At 39.2% G+C, this 19,726-nt stretch overlaps 1 protein-coding gene and 1 pseudogene across 1 annotated transcript in view; both read left to right on the top strand.

The window, feature by feature from the left end:
- Nucleotides 1–3,762, top strand: part of LOC107675016 (CD97 antigen-like) — a 10,076-nt gene extending 6,314 nt beyond the window's left edge. Inside the window, exons 11-14 of the mRNA XM_016469205.1 lie at nucleotides 825–983; nucleotides 1,068–1,239; nucleotides 2,987–3,067; nucleotides 3,155–3,762. Coding sequence (XP_016324691.1) covers nucleotides 825–983; nucleotides 1,068–1,239; nucleotides 2,987–3,067; nucleotides 3,155–3,199 — 457 coding nt within the window. The 3' untranslated portion in view covers nucleotides 3,200–3,762. The remainder of the gene's footprint in view (nucleotides 1–824; nucleotides 984–1,067; nucleotides 1,240–2,986; nucleotides 3,068–3,154) is intronic.
- Nucleotides 3,763–4,988: 1,226 nt separating this feature from the next.
- LOC107674967 (CD97 antigen-like) lies at nucleotides 4,989–19,021 on the top strand (annotated as a pseudogene).
- The last annotated feature ends 705 nt before the right edge of the window (nucleotides 19,022–19,726 follow it).

The following is a 19,726-nucleotide window of genomic DNA, read 5'->3' as shown; positions in this document are numbered from 1 at the left end:
AAATACAAGTCTTTGTTCATGTTAGCTCATTAAATAACACAGTTGCAACTTTCGATTTTAACGTTTTATTAAATATTGGAATACCTAAGATTAATGAATGTTTGAATTTAAAGAGTTTTTCATTGGCAATTTATGTTAACTAATGAATTAACTAATGTTAACTAATGAAGCCCTAATGTAAAGTGTGACCGAACAATAAAGAATCAAAACACTTTCAAACAATATCTAGGGCATGTTGTAGTCCAGATTAAAATGTAAAAAAAGTTTGAAAATAAATAGCCTATTAAGTCTAAATAAGTATTTGTCGCTGTGATGAACATCATAGCAAATACACAAATCGGAATGGCTGTTTAAATCATTTAAACACCTTTCAGAAACAGAAAGTAGTGCAGCTGCTTACAGGGTTTCCGGGCTAACGGCTGCATTTCTGCAGTTTAGCGCCATCTGCTGTCAGAGAGTGAAAGTGCGCTTTCATCCAGAGCGTCTCTCACATGTTCCGCCATGTGCTTCTCGTCCGCGCTTGTTTACATCAGAGTGTGCACGCATCTTTCACGCAGCATACAGCGGTGTTGTGCATTTTGACCAGTTGATGGGAAAAGTATTCTTAAAATGCATTCAAAATTCGGAATAATTTGTAATATATAATTATTCACGGTATTTAGAAGTGCCCACGATAACAATATCATGCATATTCATTACCGTGATATATCGCATTACCGAATACCGGCACAAGTCTAGTCAGAGGTAATGTGAAAGAGGGATGAGCGAGTCTTTTGTATGTTGTGACCATGTGACTAATTTTCTTATCCTAATGTGTTCTCCAGCTGCTGGCTCTCTCTCGATCGTTATTTCATCTTGAGCTTCTTCGTGCCCGTCTGCATCGTCATGATCCTCAATAGTTTTTTCTTCATCATCACTGTGTGGAAACTGGCCCAAAAGTTCTCCAGCCTCAATCCAGACCTCTCCAATCTCAACAAGATCAGGTCTGAGTGTGTTTTGATCCCCAAATAGATTCAGTCTTGATTTTTGTGCATCAGTGGTTTTGATGAATTATATTTGGTGCGTAGGAGTTTCACGGTGACCGCTGTGGCTCAGTTGTGTATTCTCGGAGGAACGTGGATCTTCGGCTTCTTGCTCTTCCAGGAGGAAGGGACTGAAGTCATGTTGTACCTCTTCACGATTTTAAACAGCCTGCAGGGGGCGTTCATCTTCATCATGCACTGCCTGCTGTCCAAACCGGTACCCAAAACACAACATGACTCAGAAACCACACGGTGACATGACTCACTCGCTGAACGTTTGCTAACAGTGGTTCGTTTTAGACTTAACATCTCGCAGGATTTCAGTGGTTTAAAGTAGTTCACTTAACAATAAATATTTAGATATTGATTAGTCACACTTTTCAGACCACAAAAGGAGAATTTTACTCGTGGTTGTCCATATAATGGCTGGCAGTTGATGAGCTTCTTCAAGCTTTAAGAAAAAGAATGCAGAAGTATCACAGAATGATCCCATGTGATTTATGCCATATATACCAAGCATTCTGAATTAGAGGTTTACCGATATTTGCCGTTTTTAAATTATCGGCATTGACCGATAAGATTTTCAGTTTGGCCGCTAAGTGTCACAAGCAGCTTTTATTTAGACATCGACGGGACATATTTATATTGACAGCACTAAGAAAGGCAGCATCTGAGCATGGATGCAAGCATAATCTTTAAATCCTAGATTTCAAACCATGTTGCGCTATATCCAGTTTGCCACCATGTTATATTCATGTCATATTCACTCTACTTTATGCATTCGCAGTGCTCGAATTTTTGTTTCCACCAGATTACTGTGTGAACTGTAGGTTACAGCATTTACTTCCTTTTTATTCATGATTTAAATGATTTCTTTATTTGAGAAAAATACTATGTTAGGATTATTATCGGTTTATTTTTTGTCCAGTTCTAATGATTAATTTGAATAATTTTACAATCTAATACAATCTTTTTACAATCAAATTTACAAAATGTATAAAAATGTGAATTTCTTTCTTACATTGTTAGCATGTTATTTAAATAGTGTAACATCATGTATATCATATTTTTATCGGCCACCCTGCGTTTCTATGTCAGTTATGGTTGCTTCTGGGTGAGTGGATTCTCCGCAGGTTTCTTGTCTCCGCTCTATTGCTATGAGACTCGTCAGGATTGTAGCGCGCTCTCAGTGGTTTGCTGGCATGAATGTTATTTCATTCGAGAAGTAGCCTGTCCGCGAAGTGCTCACCCAAGCGGAGAAATGTGCTGTTGCTGCCAGTTCTCATTTGCTGAAAATTGCATTGTTTCATGCTAAACTAATTAGACTAAATCAAATGAAAAGAAAAAAAAACACCGTAGCTGTATATTTTCATGCTTTCTCAAGCAAAGCAAATTTTAAAAGTCCACTGAAAACACATCTTACATTTTTGGTCATAGATATACGTTATACGATATACGTTGAAGATATACGTTATTGTCAACATGCTTAAGTGATGCCTTAAAAAAAAAAAGTTTATAAAAATGTATATATAATTAAATGATAACAAACATAAGGGGAAAAAAGAGGAAACAATAAAATCGTCAGAACATTTTTAAAAACATTCTGAAGATTTTATTTTTTAGGATACCTTTGATTTCTGTGTATGCTTGTGTTGCTTACAGTTAAAGTTGTTCTCTGATTTCATTGTTGTTTGCAACGTTACTTAGCAATATTTTAAATATATAATTTTTGGTATTTTGCATGGTCTGTTATTGGAGTAGTGTCCCCCGGGTGGGAGTTTTAACTCCTATTCACTGAGAATAATAATAATAATAATAATAATCATTCAGTCTATGCAGAGACATATTAAAAAATCCATTGTCAGCTACTAGTCTGAATGCATATGATAAGAATTGGCCAGAAACACCTGTAATTTGTTATTTAGTCGAATATCATTTAGTTTGCCTGTTGTCGCCCCCTTCAGGTCAGGACGGAGTATTACAATCTGTTTGGCCGAATGTGTCCACACAAGAAGAAAGTGGAATACAGTAGCAGCAACAGTCAGGTACGTTAGCGTGTGTGTTTGAGTGTTTCGGACATTAAAGCAGCATTTGTGGCTTCAGCTTCTTCATTCTTCCTTTGTCTTTTACAGAAACCTCTACGGAGCGACGGCAGCACAGGAGAGTCGCAGATATAAAGCACTTGTCATATCCTGATTTTACAAACTTTAGAACGCTTTCTGTGAAAATGAAGATTTTCCACAAAGCCTCAGTTTAACAGGGGGTCGTCAGTTCGTCCTCATTATTCCTGTCCAATCAGAAGATCTGAAAACTGCTTTCCGTTAGTAAGAATACTGATATGGAATCATCATATCTGCTTCACATCGTTTTACAGCTATAGGCCTGTCATCTGAACAGCTAAAGTGGGTCACACCACTAAATGAACAAAATAATTAGAGTGCTTTGGCTTTATTTTGCTGTCTGTTGTGCAAGTAGAAAATCTTACATTTTAGATTATGCAAAAGGCTCTTCTATAAAATGATTTATTGGTCGTTTTATTGTGTTGAGGGCTATCTTGGTTTGATTGTCACAAAAATCAGTAAAAAAATTGAATAGAAGTATGAGAAATGAAAGTAAATCTGTAGTTTCGTTTTAAACAGTTGTGATGGCTTTAAAATACATAAATGATCTAATCAGAAAGGCTGTTATTGTAAAACTTGATAAAGATGTATGATGTTTGTATACTAATATTTCCTGAATTTATTTTGTTATTAAAATGTATTTAAAAAAAAAATCACATTTTCCTGTAATTATGCTGATAATCAAACCAAAAACATCTTTACTGAGGAACGGTGTTGATTTTTTATTTTTTTTAGCCTAAATATTTCTAGTCTGTTTTTCTCTTGCTTTTGTCCATTAGCTGTAACTACGAACAGTTACATGTATGATATCAATTAGTAACTGACATTCATAATTTAATGAATTAAGATCTGGTATTATTATTCTTAAATGACTTGAAGATTACAGTTTTTAAACTGTTTATTTGTGCATTCATTCATTCTCTCTGTAATTATATATTTACATTGACGAATATCATGAGTGGAAGCGAGTGAAGAAAGTGCTGGGATTTCTTCTCACACTGCCCTGTTGAAAAAAACAGCATATGCTGGTTAGGTATGTTTTGACGCTGGGATGCTGGTTTAAGATGGTCCTTTGCTGGTTTATGCTGGTCCTTTGCCAGCACATGACCAGCATAAACCAGCAAAAGGACCAGCATAAACCAGCAAAAGGACCGCTTGAAATCAAGCTCACCAACAGGCCTGGTTCTACGGGGGTGCTAGAAGGTGCTTAGCATTCTCAGTTAAAGCTGTATTAATGGCATTTTATTGCAGATTTGGCAAACTTTCCAGTCCGGTATGGTTTGCGCTCTGGAGATCGAGTTCTATTTCAACGTGTTTTTGCAGCATAGCCAATCACAGACATATCTGTTGATATCTTGAATCAGATGCGTTTAAGTTAGAATCCACGCGTTTTTGTTCAGGTATTCAGCATTCATCTCATTATATCAAAGTGTTGAAGCAATGTAAATAAGAGATTCATTGTGCAGCATAGAGAACTTTATTGATAATAACGCATCTTTGTAAGATCGCGATGAACTACGATGAGTGACAGCTTTTTAGTGATTATGAACTGAGCGCTCTTTGTGCCATAGCAACAGACCCCGCTAATAAATATATATATATAGAGAGAGAGAGAGAGCACCCTCACTATTTTAAGAAACACTCGGTGATTTGATTCTGCAGCCGGGCCTGATCTGTAAGCATTTAAGTTTACTAGTGCCCGACTTGCAGAACGCGTCTATCAATAAAAGTAGGAATGCAACAGAAAATGGTTGATTTCTTCTATTTTCTAGTAGGAGGAATAACAGGAGAGCTAGATACCAGACGAAGAGCTGAAGAGTTTGAGGATGTGAAGTAACAGCTGGAGACTGATTTTCTTTGGGAATTTAATATATCTCCAACCTTCAAAAAGCATAAAAAGTACTTCACTTGGAAAGCAGCGTTTACGGTTTCCTAACATGGAGCTGAAGTGGGCACTCCTTTTGGGTGAGCAGATTTTACTCTGTTTTATTTTGTTGACTTGTGTGGTGAATACATTTGTGACGTACTGAACATAGTCAGACCATTTCTGGGAATAGAGCCTATGTTTCAGAGACAGTTAGATCAGTTGTTTCTGTGTAACAAAGACTGCTCTTGAAGCTCGACCACTTCAGCTGTTAAAAACCTGAAACATGAATGTTGCCTCTTTGTTCTGCATTAACAACCAGTAAAGGACTGTTAATGATTAGAAAATGATTGTTAAATGTGTGATATATATATATATATCATTTGTTTTTTAGATCGATCCTGATTTCTACTGTGTTTGTCAAACCTTTTCCTTTATTTAACAGTCGCTTTATTTCTGCACACTCTTATACCATTAATACATAAAACCACAAGAACAAAAGAAAACCCACAAGAACACAATTTTTGTCATGTTATGAAAGAAGAGGTTTTTGCAGATACTGTCAGTTCATTTTTCCATCCGCTGAAATGGGGCTTAACCCTTAAATACATGCATCTATAAAAATACAATCAGGCTATTTAGCAAAAAGGCAAGGTATTTATCCTTCAGCAATATTCCTACTTTAAGATCACAGTGTAATGGCTGTAATGACATACGTATGTTTGGAATGAAGCCACTTTTGAAATACAAGCCAAAATTCCTATTAAAGTTCACTGTGGAAGAATAAATGCTTTACACTTTTAATATTTTACTCACAGAACCCACATCAAATGCTCTCCCAGTTAAATCTTTTATGTAAGTTGTTGGATGGATAAATGGCTTTTTAGGATTTACTTTTTAGTCTTTTTTTTAAATGTCACTGCTACAAATAATATTTCCATATGTGTGTTTTCCTACCTTATTTGTGGCGTGAGCGCTCACAGTTCAAATCAAATAAATACATTTATAATATTTAATATATATGTGAAAATAAATTATAAAGCCACATTTATAATGTGAAGTTGTTTACCTTACAGAATTTCATTTTCACCCAATTTCCATTGTGTTGCTTGCATGCTAGAAAGCTGGAAAAAAAAAACAAATCATATGCTTGATGCTTTAAATTTTTATTTATATGATTTCAATATAGCTCTATTTTTTTCTGTCTCTTCCCAGGTCTCTTTCTACCGTCATGCAGTGGTTGTGCCATTGGATTTAAACTTGTTAAAAACAAATGTGTTGGTAATTATGAGCTTGTGGTTTAATTGAACAGTGCAAAAGTGAAAGTCTGTCCTTTTGTGGTCTAAAAGAGGGAGTTCTAGAACTGTAGTTCTAGTCATTACTAAGTTAAAATGCATGTTTCCTTCCTGATTCCCCTCATATGTCCAGATGAGGATGAGTGTGTGATTTTTCAGAGTGTGTGTGGTGATTGTACTCAGTGTGTAAATACACCTGGAAGTTACTACTGCAGCTGTGATGTAGGATTCAAAGAGAGCTTCCCGTGTGAAGGTATGAATTCGCATAAACTTTGATTAAAAAGGAATTACAAAACATTGTAAAAGCATTTGATCATATTGCAGTACACAGTCTGGCTTAATTTATAATGATATAATTTATACTAAAGCAATAATTCACGCCAGCTGCTGTCTTTCCCTCCGGTCAGATATAAACAAGTGTCCCGAGAACGAATTCTCTGGATCTGGTGATATGGAGTTTCAGACCTCAACCGGCTCTGAAGCAGAATGTGAAGGTACCTATTGTTTTTCTGGCCTATCGGTTTAATCTGACATATGTTAAACAACAGCTACCAGTTTGGACTGTATGATGCTGATGCAGCACCAGCACCACATCAAATCAGTGTGTGTCTAAATATGTGCAATTATCTTAAAATGACATTAACAGAGACTGTTTTCCCATCTTTTTTCTCTTTCAGACATCTATGAGTGTTCAGATCCAGATGTTTGTGGCAGAAACGCAGACTGCTACAATAATCCAGGTGGCTACAGCTGCAAATGCCACGAAGGGTTACAGTAACTATGGCAACAACCAGTCAAAATGCATCGGTGAGAATTAGAAACTATTATTTGCATCATTTTAAATGCACTGATATATTTTTTAGATTGTTCTGTTTATCATGTGGCAGCTAATGAGAATCTTATGGAAGTTAATCAGTATAGTCTGTTTGCTTATGTTGGTCTTTCTTGCTGTTGTGCACAGAAATGGACTGTGATCAGTTTAAACTTGAGTCTGATGCAGACCACACACCGGAGAAGGTAGAATGTGGACTTCTGCTTATGATTAGTAGTATTAGTATGCCCAGGGAACATCTCCACACTTTTTTAGTTATGTAAATGTAAAGATAAAACATTCTTAAAATAGCAAACATTTTAATGCTCTTTAATTATTAATATCTGATATGCATTCTCAGCTCATTGTAAAGACAAAACATTCTGAGAACAACATTCTCAGATGTTATTTGTACATTATGTATGTTCTCATAATGTTGACAGAATATGCTCTTAGAAAAAACATTCTTTGTGTTATTGATGTTTGCTCAATGTTAACATTCAAAGAGTGTTGCATTGTGAGTAAAGATTAAGAGAATGTTGTATTAACGTTGTAGAAACGTTGCAAATCACTGTTTTTACATTTAAACTGCAAAGGTGGCACAGAACTGCTTCTGATGTGGCAGTGAGGTGTCTCTACGCACACTGTTTCATGCTGCTCGGAGATGGCATAAATGACTTTTATGATGCACTGTCTTTACACAGCCTTATTCAGTTGTGTAAATATGCCTATAGACTTCCATGTGTTAACTGCTTCTGATGTGGCAGTGAGGTGTCTCTACGCACACTGTTTCATGCTGCTCGGAGATGGCATAAATGACTTTTATGATGCACTGTGTCTTTACACAGCCTTATTCAGTTGTGTAAATATGCCTATAGACTTCCATGTGTCGTCTTCTAGTTGAAGCATTTGATGTCACTGTTGAAGAACAGCTGTGAGTCTCTGAATGATCCACGTGGAGAACGTTTCACTGGAGAGAAATTGTTGGAGGTGAAACACACGCTGCACGATACAGTATATACTCGGATTGTAGTTTGTGATCATGCACTCGCACAGTGGCTGAATGAACGTCTCTGATTTATTCCACAGGACTTGTGCAGTTCCTCTGACGAGCTGCTGTCTGATGGAAACATCGCTGACGGGAAGACTCTGAATCAGTTTCTGGACGCGGTGGAGAGCAGCATGCGTCTGATCGGACCTCAGCTGAGAGAGCCTGTGACCAGGATGGAGACACACAACACCTGTGAGAAACAACAAACATTACAGTTCAGACACAGTCACACTGTGGTACTGAATGGAAATACTGAAAATAAGGCATTTTTATTATTCAGAGTGATTTACACGCACATTCAGATTTAACGGTGTGTTTAATTGAGATTGAAGGCAGTTGTTCTTTATGATCATGTGAATCACAGTCGCTGAGGTTGCAGTCATGAAGAGTCAGACTCCGCCCAGTGGGCGTGTCTCTCTGAGCACAGACTCCGCCCTCTTCAGCACCAGTTGGGAAACAGTTGTAGGAAAATCATATCCAGGTACAAATAAACACGTGCACATATATGTACTAATGAAGCCATCAGCACTTTCATGACGAGATGTAAATGTTCTCTTGTTCACAGGTTTTGCGTTTGCGGCTCTGGTCAGTTATAAAGATCTGAACTCATCCAGTGACCTGCTCCACAAGATGAGCAGCGAGAGATCAGACGATAAAGAGAGAAGCGTCACTTATCAACTCAACTCTAAAGTGGTGACGGCTGTCGTCAGTAATGCAGAAACCAAGCAGCTGTCAGAGCCGGTGACGCTCGTCTTTACACACGTGGAGGTGAAGATACTGACAGACCAGCTTATGACCAGCACAAGAGCTCTCTGGAGACTGTTTCTGTTAATGGTTTAACAGTTAAAATGAAAAACTATCATGAAAATGTGTATTCCGTTTGAAAATGCAGTTTAAGTTGGATTCTAGCTGGTTTACAAGCTGTTCCAAAAACCAGCTTGACCACATTAAGCTTGTATGAGCAGCAAGTAGCTGGTTTGTTGCTGGTAGAGACTCTACCAGTATTATTTAGTGTCACTGATATATTATTAAAGTTTTTAATAATATAAAGAATATAAATGAAATTAAATAAAGATTTGATTAATTTTTCAGTTTTAGCTTTACTTATTTTAGAACCTCAAACTACTCTAAATAAAATTGTGAAATGTTACCTTTGCAACTAGCTGAAGTAAAATAAGTTTAAGTGTCTAAGTAACTAAAATGTTTATTCAAGGTTTTAGTTTGTTAACTATAGCAACCCTACTAATGACCTTCTTAAACCAGCAGGAAACCATCTGCCATTACCAAACTTTTCATGCAGGTGTTCACGTGTTCCTTATTTTCTAAACTCTTTTCTCACTTCTTCAGGAGAGGGAGGAGTCTGAGGGCGTGGTTTACTCATGTGTGTACTGGGATGAGGCTGAGGGGGCGTGGTCTGAGGAGGGCTGTGAGAGGGCGTGGTCTAACAGCACTCATACAGTGTGTTATTGGTCTCATTTCAGTAGTTTCGCTGTGCTAATGGCTCTCTATCCTGTCGAGGTACATGCAAAACTGAGATTTCACATTTTTCATTTGGATTTTAGATTAAATTAAATGAGATTATTTTCACTTCCTCTCTTCCAGGACGCATTTGAGTTGGTGTTGATCACGCGTGTGGGTTTAGTTCTGTCTCTGGCCTGTTTATTTCTCTGTATCCTGACATTCCTGTTCTGCCGCTCCATCCAAGGAACCCGGACCAGCATTCATCTTCATCTGAGCATCTGTCTCTTCATCGCAGACCTCATCTTCCTCTGCGGGATCTCCAGCACTCACAATGAGGTGTGTTCGAATGAGAAAAGTGTTTAGACATTATTCTGACAATATCAAAACATGGATCATTGATTACCAAGAAAGATGAACTTTACAATGAAAAAAAAGTGGTGATGAAGCATTTCTCACTCATAAATTGCTAGTAAATTTCACAAAAAGTAACACTGAATTAAACATTACATTTTGAATTAGAAAGACTGAAGTAGTATTTTCTTGTAAAACATATTTCAATAACCTTTGTATTTATAAAATATCATTTTGTAATGCTATTAGATGGAAAATCAGTCCCACCAGGATTTTGCGTGGCTTTTTTTTTATTTTGCAGCCTAAAATGACTGAATTTACTGTGGCTTTGCAGTGATAACACATCAATAATCATGATGTACCTATGTAATTAGTGTTAGTGACAGCAAGCGTTCAATTACCTGTAAATACTATGTGCATACTGAAAATGTGGTTCTGGGTCCTCCATGTAAAAGGCAATTGTGACACCAGGATATAAATACTCATAATTCCGCTTTGCTGAAACAACAGAATTTTGTTCTACACAATACCTTACACATTAAGTCAGTATGTAATCAGTGACAATGATTATATCCTATACATGTTAAATGTTATATATTTTTGGATTACAGATGCTCCACAAACTGAAACAAGAGTACAGGAGGGTGGTAGAGTGGAGGTGGATCAGGGGAGGGAAGACAGGCCACTTCAATGAGGTGGAAGTAGGTAAGGAAACAGGGGCAGTGCAGGGCACCAAGATGAAGCCAGCATTGCAGGTAGTTGGTGTGGAGCCAACAAGGCAGGTAGCCAGAGTGGAGTCAAAGACCACCAAGGTGGGTAGAGCAGATGGAGCAGGAGACCGCCAGGGCAGAACAGATGGAGTAGGAGACCGCCAGGGCAGAACAGATGGAGCAGGAGACCACTAGGGTGGAGCAGATGGAGAAGGAGACCATCAGGGCAGAGCACACAAAGCAAGAGACCACTAGAGCAGAGGAAGAGACCACCAGGGCAGAACAGACAGAACAAGAGTCCACCAGTGTAGAGCAAATAGACTAGAAGACTATCAGGGTGGAGCAGATGGAGAAGGAGAACATCAGGGCAGAACAGACAGAGCAAGAGACCACCAGTGTAGAGCAGGAGACCATCATGGTGGAGCAGATGGAGAAGGAGACCATCAGGACAGAGCAGACAGAGCAAGAGACCACTAGAGCAGAGGAAGAGACCACCAGGGTGGAGCAGATGGAGCAGGAGACCACCAGGGCAGAACAGATGGAGCAGGAGACCGCCAGGGTGGAGCAGATGGAGAAGGAGACCATCAGGACAGAGCAGACAGAGCAAGAGACCACTAGAGCAGAGGAAGAGACCACCAGGATGGAGCAGGAGACCACCAGGGCAGAACAGATTGAGCAGGAGACCGCCAGGGTGGAGCAGATGGAGAAGGAGACCATCAGGACAGAGCAGACAGAGCAAGAGACCACTAGAGCAGAGGAAGAGACCACCAGGGCAGAACAGATGGAGCAGGAGACCGCCAGGGTGGAGCAGATGGAGCAGGAGACCATCAGGGCAGAGCAGACAAAGCAAGAGACCACTAGAGCAGAGGAAGAGACCACCAGGGCAGAACAGACAGAACAAGAGACCACCAGAGTAGAGCATGAGATCACCAGGGCGGATCAGACAAAGCGGGAGACCATCATGGTGGAGCAGATGGAGACGGAGACCATCAGAACAGAGCAGACAGAGCAAGAGACCACTAGAGCAGAGGAAGAGACCACCAGGGTGGAGCAGATGGACAAGGAGACCATCAGGGTGGAACAGATGGAGAAGGAGACCATCAGGGCAGAACAGACAGAGTAAGAGACCACTCGTGTAGAGCAGGAAACCACCAGGGCAGATCAGACAGAGCAGGAGACCATCATGGTGGAGCAGACGGAGAAGGAGACCATCAGGACAGAGCAGACAGAGCAAGAGACCACTAGAGCAGAGGAAGAGACCACCAGGGTGGAGCAGATGGAGCAGGAGACCATCAGGGTGGAGCTGACAGAGCAGAACAGATGGAGCAGGAGACCACCAGGGTGTAGCAGACAGAGAAGAAGACCACCAGAACAGAGCAAATGGAGCAGGAGATCACCAGGACAGAGCAGATGGAGCAGGAGACTTCTAGGGCAGATGAAGAGACCACCAGGGCAGAGCAGAGCAGACAGAGCAAGAGACCACCAGGGTGAAGCAGAAGACCACCAGTGCAGAGCAGGTGATCACCAGGGTGGAGCAGATGGAGCAGGAGACCTCTAGGGCAGACCAGGTGGAAATTAAGCCCATCAAGATGGAGCAGGAGATCACCACAGTGGAGTTGGAGACCATGCTGGAGCAGAGAACAAATGTGGAATAGAGGGTGAATCTAGTATCCACAGTGGGACTGGTGGAGCAGAAGGCCATGCTGGAGCCGAGAGTCCAGAGAGTACAGGGACGGCTTTAGTGGCCGTGACAGGAGACACGGAGTTTAAAGAATGCCTCCATGGCCATAAGAGGGAGCACAGAAGATTCACAGTAGGCTTCCTTGGCCATTTACCGGACAGTGAGAGGGTTTAAGGAAGACCTCCTTGCCTGACAGAGCAGGCAGAGAGTTCAAAGCAAAAGCCACCACCTTGGGAGGAGCAGGGGAAGTATATACGGTAAAACACACAAGATGGAGGTGGCTATCACAGGAAGTGCTGATGAGGGAAGGACCTCTGGGACCACTGGTCTTTAGCTCACCAGATTTGCAAATCCTGGGAAGTACAGACTCATGGCCACTGGACTTAGGACCAAGGGATTCGGGACCAAGGGCAACATTTTCACAGATGCACGTGCCGACATCGGAGGGCCCTCCACCTTGGATACCAGTCACAAACACCTCAAGATAGCCTTTGTTGATTCTGGTATGGTGGCCTGACATGAGAAGACTGTGGCTTGTTACCTGGAGTGGGCTTGTGCTAGTGGCAATTCAAGTCTTCCTACACCTCCCTCATGGTGAAGGAGGACCCACACTGAGCCAGATCCATGTACTGTGCCAGAGTCCTACTCCAAAAACGGTCCATTATTGTCACCTCAGCCCTATATGTCAGTAGAGACCATGACAACCAGATGAGCCCTAGAGACAAATCCACTGCGTAGACCTCGTCAACAATACAGTCATCGCCACAAATCCTCAGCAAATACCTTAAGAACCACACCAGTCCTCTGCACAGACCCGGTGGCCAGATCCTGTCTCACCAAACACTGTAATGATGTATCCCACTCGTCAAGGAGAAGGAACTGGATGAATTTTCTGAAAGAAATCAATCCACAATCTTACTTGTGTTGCAGCCTGGCCAGTGGAGGACTGGCCCCCGACTGAGCCTGGATTCTCCTAAAGTTTGTTTCTCCATTTCTGTCACTGATGGAGTTTGTGTTTCTTGCCAATGTCACATTTTGGCTTGCTTAGTTGGGGATATCTAATATTTGGCAATTTTATCAAATTCATTGCACAGACATGAGAACTTAACTGAGCTGGATGATGTCATCACTGTTTTCTACAGAGCTGCTTTATAGATGAATTGAACTCATTTGCATTATTGAAACATTTTCCTTTTTAACACTGTAAAGCTGCTTTGGCACAATCTGTATTGTATAAAGCTCTATATAAATACAGGTGACTTAACCGGCTTCGCTACCGTTCGGACGTTCTTGCTTACTGCTCTGCGCTTTGCTCCCTATTTCTGTACTTTTCTTTGATTTTTCTAAGATTTTTACTTCAGCAGATCAGCACAGTGCTCAAACAACATATTTTTGGCACAAACACTAAAACAAAAAACTCTCTGGGACTGGAATAATACCACGAAAAAGAAGACTTTTGCCTCCCACTGCCAGCAGCTTACATTCCGGAGAAGGGAAAACACAGCTGCCCACATTCAAACAGAAGAGAAAGAAAATGCCTCCTGTTGAATCTACTTGCTGCAAACTTCTACAAAGGATTGCGGTTCTTGAAACAAAGTTACTTGCTGGACTTCCAAAACAGGCAGAACACTCAGCAGACCGTCGTCACGGACCCCCTTTTTTTTCTTTTCTTTTATGTAAAGCACTTTGAATTACCATTGTGTATGAAATGTGCTATACAAATAAACTTGCCTTGCCTTGCCTTAACTTGACCTCATCCCAGTAAACAAGTTGGCTATAAATGAGAAACTCCTCAACAAAATACACCAGCAGGTGGCCATCTTGATATCTGGTGCAGAGAAGCTCCACTTTGTGGTTCCTTACTGTTGCTAGATCAATATCCTGGTCAGTCGTTCTGTCACAGATATTGCAGAGAAGAGGAGAGGCTTGGATCTAATTGCAAAAACAAAAGAAACAAAAATGTAATCCATACAAGGTAGTGTTGTCAAAAATACCGACTTCAGTACCAGTCGGTACTGAAATCTTAAAAATGTGACGATACCAGCATTTCCCGCTAGCATTTTGAACGCTGCTGAGCGGATTCTTAAACACCTCTGGTTGGCCATTGTGTTTATGTGCTCAGCAGATATGTCTGTGATTGGCTACAGTGATCATCGCTTCATGCTCTTCACGAGCGCTAAAGAGATACATGCGGGAGTGTTTGAAAGCTGCGTCTATCAGTGAATCCGTCAATGGATCCTTAATATATCTGCTCATAGATGGATCCTCTGAAGAATCCGCTGAACAGCGCTCAAAATGTTTGCAGGAAATGCTGGTATTGTCACATTTTTAAAATTTCAGTACTGAAGTCGGTACTTTTGACAACATTAGTCAAAATCCAATGCAAACACAAATGTGACAACTCTGCAACCATGTAAAGACAACGACTGACAAACACTGACTAAAATATGGGGCTGTTTAAACGGATAGTTCACCCAAAATTTAAAACTATCTCATGATTTAATCACCCTGGCTCTTCCAAGCTTTATAATGTCAGTGAATGGGGGTCCAGATTTTGAAGCAAAATAAACTGAATTCATCCATCATAAAAAGTACTCCACATGGCACCAGGGTGTGAATATATGTCTTTTTAAACAAAGTGATGCATTTGTGTAAGAAAAATATTTTACAACTTTATAAACCATAATCTCTAGCTTCCACCAACTGTCGTACACGCATACACAAGAGCGTTCCAGCGGATGACATAGGATGTAGACAAACGTGGTGATGAACGCGGAAGTGCAGAGGATAGAGCAAATTAGCAACATAGAATTAGAAGTCACGGATTAGAAGTACAAAACGAGGAGTTGTAAAGAAAAATGTTGGTGGATTTCGATATAAGCCAAGTGGACACTGGTTTTCCTTTCCTGTAAACAAAACTTGGTTCTCACGAGACTAGCATGGTTATGGTTTCTAAATTTGTAAATATGGATATTTTTCTTACACAGATGCATTGCTTTATTTCAGAAGGTCTTTGTTAACCCCATGGAGCCATGTGAAGCACTTTTTATGATGGATGCACTTTATTTTGCTTCAAAATCTGGACCACCATTCACAGCCATTGTAAAGCTTAGAAGAGGACATTTTTAACACAACTCCATTTGTATTCGTCTGAAAGATGAAAGTCATATACACCTATGATGGCTTGAGGGTGAGTAAATCACAGGGTAATTTTCATTTTTGGGTGAACTATCCCTTTAATACACACAGACAAGCAAGGCTAACAAGATACATCTGGGGATAAAATCAAGGAGAACCAATGAACAAAAGAACTTCAAACTTCAAATAAAGACAAAACAAAGGGGAAAACATGACACAAACTTCACTGCAAAGCAGCAGTAACACACTTGAACACGATTTGATTAATTAGTTTGCACATTGAAATTATGGATTTTTGTTACCTAATAATTGCTTCCCCCTCTCAGGGTTGATGTTTTTTAACCTTAAAGAAGGAAAGAAGTCAAAAGAAGACAAAAAGCAATTGCATACTTTATTCATGTGCTTTATGTGCTGCATCATTTCATTTCTTCTTCTTGTCTGCGTTCTGCTGGATGCTGCTGGAGGGGGTTCAGCTCTACCGGATGGTTGTGCTGGTGTTTCACACCACATTAAAACATCTCTACATGTATTTGCTGGGATACGGAGTCCCTCTCGTCATCGTTGCCGTCTCTGCCATCGCCTTCCCAAAGGGATACGGCACCGATAGACAGTGAGTTTCTTATGCTTAGAAAAAATATATGACCAGTACATTGACTAATAATCATGCACGCAGCGCGCTGTATATAATATTTGTTGACTTGACCCTCTAACACTTGCACTCTCTATTCGTTTTCTAACTGCTAAATTTTCTAACTTTTCTTTTTCTATTCTATCTACTTATTTTCCTTTTATTATATGTATATGTATATGTATGTATGTGTGTGTGGGTATATATATATATATATAGACCTACAATAATTAATGTACAGTATTTGAAAAATAATGTGTTTTTTGAACATTAAAGCATGTCAACATATTCTGTTACACCAAATACACCAAATAATGATCTTTTAAAAAGCATCATATGACCCCTTTAAAAGCGTTGACAGTTATGAATACTGATATTTTTTTCCTTTGGGAAATGTACCAGAAGTATTGACTACTCACTCATCTTGTGTGCAAACAAGTAATTTAAATCAGGGTCCATGGCTGTGATATAAACTAAATCCTGTTGAAAAATGTCCCCAACGTCCTGTCTGAGTAGCAAATGTGTTTTCAAAGGAATTATGAAACGGAAAGACGGATGAACTAGTCTTTTAAGTGTTTTTGTAATCATGTTATTAATTTATCATTCTAACATGTGTTGCAGCTGCTGGCTCTGTCTTGACCGTTATTTTATCTTGAGTTTTTTCGCACCGGTCTGTGTCATTGTGATCCTCAGTGGTTTTGTCTTCATCATCACTGTGTGGAAACTGGCTAAAAAGTTCTCCAGCCTCAATCCAGACCTCTCCAAACTCAACCAGATCAGGTGTGTGATCTTGTATTGATCTCAAAATAGATTCAATCAGTCTTGATTTTTTTCTCTCAGTGGTTTTGATGAATTATATTTGGCGTGTAGGAGTTTTACAGTGACCGCCGTGGCTCAGTTGTGTGTTCTCGGAGGAACGTGGATCTTTGGCTTCTTCCTCTTCCAGGAGAAAGGGACTGAAGTCATGTTGTACCTCTTCATCATCCTCAACACTCTCCAGGGGGCGCTCATCTTCATCATGCACTGCCTGCTGTCCAAACAGGTACTTACACATGCAACATAACAACAGAAAAACCCTGAAGAATTTACTTACACACTGAACATTAGGTAACAGTGGCTTCTTGCAGGATTTCAGTGATTTGAAGTGACAGTTAAACCCCAAAAAAATTGATTTGAAATTTTTGTTGCTCTTGTGTTTATTTGCCATTGAGGAGAATTGTTAAGAATGATTGTCCTTATAATGGCAGCATATAGTGACCTTCTTCAAGCTTCAATAAAATGATGCAAAAGGATCACAAAATGATCCCATGCAATTTGTGCCATATATACGAAGTGTTCAGAAGTAGTGGTTGACCCATATATCACCAAGGGCCAAAAAAAAAAAAAAGTTTAAATGATTGGCATTAACTGATAAGTTTTTCTGGCTGATAAGTGCCAGAAGCAGCTTTTATTTTGACAGCAAAACGACTTTTATATTGACAGCACTAAGAACAACAGTGTGTGCAGTTGCAAGTGTAATCTTGAATCCTTGATTTCAAACTATACTGTGCTATATATTCAGCTATATTCATATTCATGTCATATTCACAGTGTAAATTCGTGTCACCTGATCTTTATTTGGAAAAATATGATTCCAAGTGCACAAAAAAATTACTGGGTGAACTGTTGTTTACTTCCTTTTTATTCATGTTTTTAACAATTTCTATATTTGTGAAAACATTTTGAATTTTTTTTTATCAAGTTCAAATTATTTTTTTATATTGATTTATTTTACAATTATTTCTAATGTACTAAATATGTAAAATCTAAATTTCATTGCAGCAATTGTTATACATGTTTTTAAAATTAAATAGTATAATATCATATATATCGGCTTTATATCGGCCATCAGCCACCCTGCTTCCTAAGGTATCGGTATCGGTATCGGCATCAGTCATCTAAATCCATGTCGCTCGACCACTAGTCTGAATGCATGCAACTGGAGTTGGCAAGAAACTGTAATTTATTATTAAGTCAAATATAATTTATTTTGCCTGTTGCCCCCTTCAGATCAGGACGGAGTATTACAATCTGTTTGTCCGAATGTGTCCACACAAGAAGAAACCCGAACACAGAACCAGTACCAGCCAGACCAACAGCAGTCAGGTATGTTAATGTGTGTTTGAGTGTTTTGAACATTTAAAGCAGCATTTATGGGTTCAGCTTCTTCATTCTTCCTTTGACTTGTACAGAAACCTCTACGGAGCGACGAAATCACAGCAGAGTCACGGACGTGAAGCACTTGTCATGTGCTGATGGATTTTGTACAAACTCTTCAACACAAGACACAAAGACTTCCTGTGTCAAATGAAGGCTTTTCACAAGCTTTAATTCAACAGTACACATTCACAGTCATCATCTGATGAATACTGCAGATGCTTGCTCATCACATAGGATATGCATCATCTGTTACTGGAGACGGAGATATAGGCTTGTTGTATATAGGCTTGACTCCATTCTTTAAATCGAGTATTTAGGTTGCTTCTGTTGTCGGCTTTATTTTGCGTGCGAGAGGTAAAGTCTTACTTTTTAGATTACGCAGAAGGAAAACATCGTTTTATAACAGTGGCGGGCCGTGCATTTCACACCTAGGCCTTCAGTGGCGTCCTACATGAATTAATCCACCTCTTAATACCATCATAATGACGCCACATCTATAGAAACCATAAATATTACACGTAAATGCAGTATAACAGGGCATTGCATCACAGACAGGTATCTCATGTAGCGAGAATGAATGCTATTACTAAAGCAAGAAACCCAATTAACACAATTCAACAAGTTGCCGCAGCTGCGCAACGCTCATTTATAGCTGAAGCATTAACCTAATAAAATGACTCAAATATCATCCACCCGATGATATTTTATTATATATAAATATATTTAATATATAAACATAACATATTTATTTAAATATATACATGCATGTGTTTGTATTTGTATATACGTAATACAACCTGAATTCCGGAAATGTTGGGACGTTTTTTACATTTGAATAAAATGAAAACTAAAAGACTTTCAAATAACATGAGCCAACTATTATAATTAAATATATTTAATATATAAACATAACATCTTTTTCTTAAATATACTGTATACATGCATGTGTTTGTATTTATATATACGAAATAAATATATACAGTATACACACATATTATGTAAATAAACAAGTTTATTTTGGATGTGATTAATCGCGATTAATCGTTTGGCAGCACTAGTATAAAACAATAAAATTAGGCAATTACGTGTTTTAAAGTTGACCTAACAATTTAACAAATTTAACCTACCATACTCTAGTGTTTTTTCATCTTCGTGATGAGTCTTTCACAGAGCCGGTGCCGAGGAGGTGTGTGGTTGTTTTTCGCGGTCATTTAGTACTATTGTATTTAGATTTACAGAAGGCGAATATTTTTCAGAATGCACTGAAAATCTACAATAACACACTGTACACAGCATATATGACAAGAAACCTGAGAAACAGTAATGATACTGTGAAAACAAAAATGATTTACAGTGACGCTGTTTGCTAGCTTTGACTAGTATGCTCTCTGACCA

This window comes from Sinocyclocheilus anshuiensis, unplaced genomic scaffold, assembly GCF_001515605.1.
Source record: "Sinocyclocheilus anshuiensis isolate Anshui unplaced genomic scaffold, SAMN03320099.WGS_v1.1 scaffold1484, whole genome shotgun sequence".
Taxonomy (NCBI): Eukaryota; Metazoa; Chordata; class Actinopteri; order Cypriniformes; family Cyprinidae; genus Sinocyclocheilus; species Sinocyclocheilus anshuiensis.
Note: the sequence above shows the minus strand (reverse complement) of the source record. Positions and strands in the feature narration are given on the sequence as shown.